The sequence below is a fragment of the Papilio machaon genome, chromosome 16 (assembly GCF_912999745.1).
Source record: "Papilio machaon chromosome 16, ilPapMach1.1, whole genome shotgun sequence".
NCBI classification, from domain to species: Eukaryota; Metazoa; Arthropoda; class Insecta; order Lepidoptera; family Papilionidae; genus Papilio; species Papilio machaon.
Window position 1 is genome coordinate 3,642,797 of NC_060001.1, and position 7,878 is coordinate 3,650,674.

General features: G+C 31.5%; 1 protein-coding gene across 1 annotated transcript; it reads right to left on the reverse strand.

Annotated features, from left to right (window-relative positions):
• Nucleotides 1-4,929: 4,929 nt before the first annotated feature.
• On the reverse strand, nucleotides 4,930-5,549 carry LOC106716707. Its single transcript, XM_014510271.2, has 2 exons — nucleotides 5,491-5,549; nucleotides 4,930-5,221 (listed from the first exon to the last, which is right to left on the reverse strand). The coding sequence occupies exons 1-2, from the start codon at nucleotides 5,503-5,505 to the stop codon at nucleotides 4,964-4,966; spliced, it is 273 nt and encodes a 90-aa protein (XP_014365757.2). The 5' UTR covers nucleotides 5,506-5,549; the 3' UTR covers nucleotides 4,930-4,963.
• Between the last annotated feature and the right edge of the window lie 2,329 nt (nucleotides 5,550-7,878).

Sequence of the window (7,878 nt, forward strand, 5' to 3'; positions counted from 1 at the left end):
ACATTTCAATAAAGCGATAGAGTGTAAAGAGTGTAAAAAAAAATTTGTCTTTTACCAATAAAAATTAATTAACTTTGAGATATCCTTTTTTTAGTGTTTATCGATTGTGTCCTAATAAAATGTACATTTTCTTGCTGATTTTCTTTAGATCTTGAGTTTTTAAATTCTCATTGGTATAATAAATGGTATATTTATGACGTGAAAATTAAACAAATGGAAAGTTATTAAAAATTATTTATTAAATCTAGTCATTTGCATAAATATAATATTTGTCAAGATTCAAAGAAAAAAAGACAGGGCCTATTAGTGTTTGCAATGATGTTTGTGACCTGTAAATAAATTTATATTATTTAATGAACAATTTCATTAATAATAAATTGTTAAAATACTTATATTTAGCTCACGAGACTATCGCCATATGGGGTGTGAGATCGACTACCGTTATTCCGAAAGTCGTATTGGTGAACGAGTAATAGCGAAGAGCTACGTCGAACATCTTAAGAAGCTGTCGCTAAACGGTTGGATTAAGGGCCCGATACAAAAGGCTGTTATTTTGGAAACCGCACGCCTAGTGAGGTTGCTGAGGCCATAAGATTCTGCAGGCGGTGCACTATTTTTTATATGTTTTATTTATTTAGATGGATGGATGGATGTTTGTGTGATGGTATCTCTGGAATGACTCAACGGATCTTGATGAAATTTGGCACAGATGTAAAATATAGCCTGTAAGAACAAATAGGTTACGGAGTCGCGGGCGACAGCTAGTAAGACAATAAATGTATGAAAAGTATCAGTTACAATTACCACTAGTTTTTGAGTCCTTTGTTTCTGCTATATGACGTATCTTAGACAATATATCTGATTTTTCGGTTGTACCATATGTTATATCCTTCGAATTAGTATCGTGAGTTGCTTTTATAATAAGCAACCAGTTTAATATGAATAAAATTATAGTGTATAATATCTGAAAATAGAAAATCTATTCGTAGCAAAAATCTTTGGTGGTTGAAAGAAAAAAAAAACATTTATTACCACACAAATAATATAAAACAAAAAAATAAATAACACACACACACACATAAGGCTTAAACTTGGTTGCATATTGATGTTTTGTAAACATCGTCATTCAACTACATATCGTTGAAAAAATTCAAAGATATTGTGATTTCAAACAACCCATACTGGTTAACTAACATAGTCCCCTAACTTGGTAGGCTTCGTGCCCCTCGATGGGGACATAAGAAGCTGAAGACAGACATGGAATTTCGTTTAATCTTATTTCTTACTTATCTTACCTATATTATAAGCGCGAATGTTTAGATTGATGGATGGATGGATGTTTGTTTGATGGTATCTCCAGAACCGCTCAACGGATCTTGATGAATTTGGCACGGTTGTAGAACATAGTCTGGAAGAACACATTGGCTACTTAGAAAGTTTTTTAATGCCGCACGGACAGAGTCGCGGGCGACCTAGTAGTTTATAAACATCATATTGTCATAGAAAAATTACACTAGGGACCTCATCTAAGGACCAAATTACCGTTTCTGAGTGTGGCAGTAAAACCGTAAATTTCAAAATGATGCGGTGGAAAATTTAAATTTCGAATTCAAAGCCTACCTTAAACTTCATGGTAACAGATAAGGAATACAAGTTGCGCTGTAAGAACTGATTAGGCTCTTTTTATACCTCTTACATGTTAATATGCTTAACAACTTAATTTGTCAGTAAATTACCATATATTGTATTTTTTTTTATTTGATAATATCCTCAACCTTTTCAACTAATTAAATCTTATTAGAGGTCACGCATCGGTCGAAATGCAACCGTAATTCATAATCAAATTATATTTTTTAATGAATAATAACTTCTTCTAGACTTTTTGACACTTTAATTGTTACAAATTTAACGTTTGTCATTTCCGACAATTATCTTAAAAATGGGTACAAAGTTTTTGCTTCAACTTCTTGAAGTGTCTTTCTTTAAATTAGTTAGAAGCATATTAAATAGGAATAATTTTGAGTAATTCAGAAGATAAATACATGTAAAATTGGGGTGATCAACCATCGTAACACAAAACATCCTAAACACATCAAATGATAGTGGGTAATAAAAAGAGATAAAGTCTCGACATTTGTGTAGCAATAAAAGTTACATTTGGTTCATATCCGGAGTATTACGATCCTATATGAGGATACTGGGATACACACACCAATATAAAGATAAGTCAGAATGTCTTAACGTCAATCGAAAAGCTAATCACAACAATGGCGAAGGTAAATACTATTCAATTTTATTTTAAATATTTATAATAGATCCGTTACGTTTTTGTATAGAATTTTAAAACACATGTTTCATAATGTTTCTATATTATTAATAACCTCTGTGATTGAATAGTTCTATTCTATTTTATGGTACCACAAATATTTCGCTCTGGACACAAAAATTCTAAATATTATTCATCTCGTTTTAAAATCGTTTAATATAGGAAACAAAGAGTAAAATAGAATGGAATAGAAGACGTATAATTTAAATGAATGAATATCTCACGTGTTATTTGGGTTTATCTAATTTTTTTTTTTTTTTTATAAGAGAAGGGGGCAAACGAGCAGCGAGAACACCAAGGTGTTCATCGACGCTAAATCCCCGAACACAATTTTGGATAATTAATTTTAGATTATTATTTGTTTTCAGGAATTATTAATCAGCATATTCCTCATAGTTTACTTTATCAATTCTATAAACTGTGCACACAATAGAACAAAACGTGAAGGTGAAGAGGCAATATTAGAAAAAGGCGACTCTAACACAGCAGAGAATGAAATTGCAACAAACAATGAGGAATCTGAAAAGTTCGAAGGCTTCAAAGATTATGATCCATTCCAAGTGTTTTACAATGTTCTGAAGGACATTTTTGACCCTTAATATTATGTATTGATAAAGTAAAATAATGGCTGTCATTAGAATATGGAAAAATGTATAAAGTATCTTCAAATATTTTCGTTGTAATTTACAAGATCTTACTTTTTTCTGTTAATGTGTATTCAAAAAAAATCCTTGTAAACAGTTAGATCAATAAAGAAAATATACATTCAAAGTATTTTTTAAAAGTTACGTTTTTTTCGGTTTTAACTATAGATATATGACGCATCTGCTGCAAAAGTAAAGGAGATCATGATCCTCAAATATAACGAACCAGTACTATGTATAATGAAATTTTTCCTCAAATATAATAATAATGCTTTTTTCCGTACCAGTCCTTCAAAACAGTTCAGACATAAACACCCCGATGTAAATATTTTCTTGCGGATTGACCCGTACGATTATTCAACATGACAATAACGACAAAACTGTTCAGTTAGTTATATTTAGATTTTCAAAGCAACTAATTCATATCACTTTCCTAACTACTATGCCTATATCTCGAACTTTTTATGAGACAAATACAACTTGCTGTACCAACTATTATGAATTCAGATATGACGGCTGATAGAAATGCATGGAAGAGTAGTATACACTGCGTGTGCCCTCCGTAAGGAAAAGGACAGGCTGATGATGAAAATATAAAATAAAATTACCATTTTTCGATATACAAATTTAATATGAAGATTTATCCTTCTATTTATTGGAAAGGAAATATGTATTTGCGAAGAAAATTCAATGGTCAGTGTAGTCAAACAATCGACAGTGGGCCAGTGTGGTTTAACTAAGGCCTGATTCTTCTCTAATTTAGTATAGGCTCGAGACCATTGAGGAGGGCGCATATAACGACTAAGCTTACCATTTGGTATCAATTTCACAATTTCAATGCTAAAATCTTCTTTATTCCAGTTTCAAAAATTAAAATTAAAATGTTGCATTGTTTTATTAAAAAAAAAAAAAAACTTGTGAGCCGTCATGGGACGCCTGCCAGATGTGAAACATCGTGTGTGTACAAGTAATATGCATAAAATATTAAATATTATAATTAAATAAATAATAATGATAATTATGATAATTATGATGATAATGATAAAATAATGATAAAAAAATTATAATAAAATGATAAAATGATGATAAAATATTGATAATAATAATGTATACCTCAGTATAGCGTGGCGACCCGTCGCCACGCCAACGATTCGGTTTACAAGTGATCCTATAGTGTTTCACATCAAAAATTAAGAAAACAATTATCGGCCCGTTAGTAGATTCGATAGATTTTTTTTAATTAAAAATAGCGTTATGCACTTCTACATTATTTATGATCATCTTTTTGCGCGTTTTCCTTAAAAAGAGGTACATTTTTTTAACAAAAACTTAAAAGATCTTATAATTATCATTTACTAGCTTTTACCCGCGACTCCGTCCGCGCGGAATAAAAAAAAATAGAAAACGGGGTAAAAATTATCCTATGTCCTATTCCTGGTTCTAAGCTACCTGCCCACCAATTTTCAGTCAAATCGATTCAGCCGTTCTTGAGTTATAAATGGTGTAACTAACACGACTTTCTTTTATATATATAGATATAGATATAGATTTGTTCATTGAGTGTCATTCGATAGATGATGACTAGGTTATTAAATGATGTAAGTACATATGCTTATTTGTACGTTATAGTTTTGTATTGAGTGGACGTGTATTTATTTATTTAACAGATAATGACTTTGTATTATTAGTGTCTTATCTTCTTTATACATAAAAATCAATATTTATATGTTTATCCACAATGTGTTCCTGATCTCTCTCAAATAAGTAAAATTATGAGATATTTACTGTTAATTTTTAACTATAGATAGATAACTTCATAATTTGATTGACATTTCTGTCTGGACCAGAAGAATATAAAACATATTTATGATATACTGTTCCAGTTCGATAAAAAGAAAGGAAGTAAAAGGTAAGAAGATAAAAGAATTATTTAATGCTATGAATTATCTTTATTATTTCTTTACGTTAAAGTTATTTTATCATGTCCTTGGTATTACAGTTTCAATGGACTGTCGACACCTTTTGATTTCAATATAAGTCCGCCGAATATTTTCGCGATGTCTGCTTTAGATTTGAAGTCTTTGAAGAACTCTGCGATATCGAATGAGCCGGCGCCTGCACCCCTTGGTTTTATCGCGTTAGCCTCTGAGACCTCAGCGCTTTCAACGTCTCGAACATTCCTTGTAACTGTCGTTGCGGCGTTCAGCGATTCAAATAAACAAACAGCAAATAGGAATACTGCAAATTTAACCTGTAAAAGAGAGTGAGTATTATAATGAGCTTGTTTAATTTGTTTCTTGTGCAAGAATAAAAATTCTTGTTAATAGTAACCTTTGCATTAGATTAAAACGTACTTATAGTGTCAAAGTTAATTAGTAAAGTTCGTTATGAATTATAAAAGCTTAAATGTTACTACAATGCTGTAGAAATACAAGAAGTGGAAACTATGTACAGGGATAAAGAAAAATTAAAATTATCAGTTTTGTGGTTGCACAATGGTAACTGTTAATGACATCTTACCGTTGTAGACGACATTTTGTTGTATTTCTTGATGTGTTTTCTAGTTAAGATATTACTGTAATGTTGTAATGTCTCATATATTACAAGTATTTATACAAAATTTGTATCTTCTGCAACTCGATAAAGTTTTACAGTTGCAATTAAACAATTTCCCCAATTACTATATTTATGGTTTATATCTATGTTAACAACGTAGTAAAAGCCTTTTAATGGCGTAAGTAAAGTGAAGAATTTTCGTTTAAGGATATTGTACCAGTTAAATTGAGGTTCATCGACTTACGTCAATTTTATAGTTTTGGTGTTAGGTAATAAAACCTATCCTTTACTTAAGTCAATTACTTTGGTTATATTATTATATTTAACCTAACTATTAAAAATTATTAATGTGAGAAGATCATTTCAACTTATTTTTGTAATTGTATTTTTTGTATCATTGACCAATAACAATTGCCAGCTTGTTAGTCGTAGGGATTGTGGTTTGCGGTTTCGCCAACTCCGCCACTGGTGCGTATTTTTTAGACAGACATTGTATTTCTGTTACTATAATTAGCATAGTCAAATTAAGCGAAGCCATATTAATTTCCATTTTCAGTTTGCAATTCAAAATTGTCACCCCTAACTTGGGGTAGGCTCCGAGCTCCTCGGTGGGGACGATAGTGAGCTGATGCTGAATTAAAAATTGTTAGGAATGTTGAAAACACTATTATATGTGAACCCCGAAAGGTCCCCATTGATACTGTACTTGGAAAAAAATATTCAAGGTCAAAAGTACCAATAGTAAGTTTTTCTTGATATTTGGCAAAATGGTAAGTTTTATCAAATATGAGTTGTAGATTATAAATTGCCTAGAAAAAAAACCCTACGTACTTCTTTAACGAGCTGAGATAACATCAAAACTCAAACTGTTGATACATATCAGTTCGGCCAATTTACGTATAAACGTATACGTAAAAAGGTATCTAGAAAGGTACCTTGCGTTAATTTATTAGATATGTAAGTAAGTTTAATTTAGACATGCAAAGGTATAATACCTTTCATTCCAAGTAGGGGATCGATGGAGACTTCGGGGTTCACATATAATGGTGTTCCAAATATTATTAACAGTTTTTAGCTCTATGCAAAGTTTTGTAGCTTCAATATTATTTAATTTGATTCGATTTAATTGTCAGTACCAATTGTAATGGCCGTGACTTGTAGAATTTGATGTGCCTCTGTTTACTTAATTAGGCGATCAATCAAAACGAAGGATAATAGAAAAGAAAATTAATAGTAGCTTGTTTGATTTTAAAATCGGTGGCTAATCTTGACATTTAGTCAATATTGATATTATAAAAAGGAAAGATTTTATTGTTAGTTTGCATTTGATACTTTGATTTGCTCCAAGGCTATTGAAACTGTTAGAAAAATTCTTTCACTGTTAGGAAGCGACACTATTCCCAGTAAGGTGACATAGGCTATTTTTAATTCCGCGAGGACGAAGTTGTAGGTAACTGCTACTTTGAAATAAAAACAAGGTATCTATAAAAACAATGTTTATTTAAAATACAAAGTCATAATAATTCATTTACCCATCAATCCCCGGAACATTGAGGACATATCTAGTTGTGATAATATACTTGGTTCGGTTACTCCTGTGGATTGTTTATCAAAATCAAACATGCTGTATCCTTCGCCGTTTTCAAAGATACTAGGACTGGATAGGCTTAAATCTTCTGATTCAGAGTTGGTACCAAAATTGAATAGGCCACTATCTTCCGATGTATTGCCACTAATTAGGCTACGTCCCGCTAACGAACGAATAGTCCTGCCATTTGCTGTGGCACATAATAGTTCAATAAAACAAACAACCAATATTATTCCGATAGTTTTCGTCTGTGGAAGAAATTTTTACATTTAATTTTTAACATATTAATTACTTATCAGTCATTAAGTGGTCACTAAGGGAGTGGCTTATTGAGGATTCAGTGTATTAAATCTATAACGACTGTTGATGATATCAGTGAACCACTCAGAGGGTGGCATTTAATTTTGATAGGACTGTAACCTCTGACCTCTATACACGGCTATATATTGTGGAATTTTGTGCCTATTTGATTTTCGCCAGTTTAAGCCAGAGGTCGCTATTGGTATTTGTGGTGAGGATTCGAACTAATAATGGCGATAGTATTAACTGTCAGGTATTTATAGAGGCCTATAAGTAGAAGTTAAAGTAAAGCTGTAGTTTCCAAGCAATGACCTATCCATCTATAGAGGTCACTGGATATAACGGTCTGAACGATATTATGTCAAAGTTGCGTGAATCCACTGGTAAAGTGGAACAAAGCTTAAGTTTTTGATTAAAACAAGTCCTGTTTATGTGCAATTTTTCTGCTGATGTTAATAATGGGA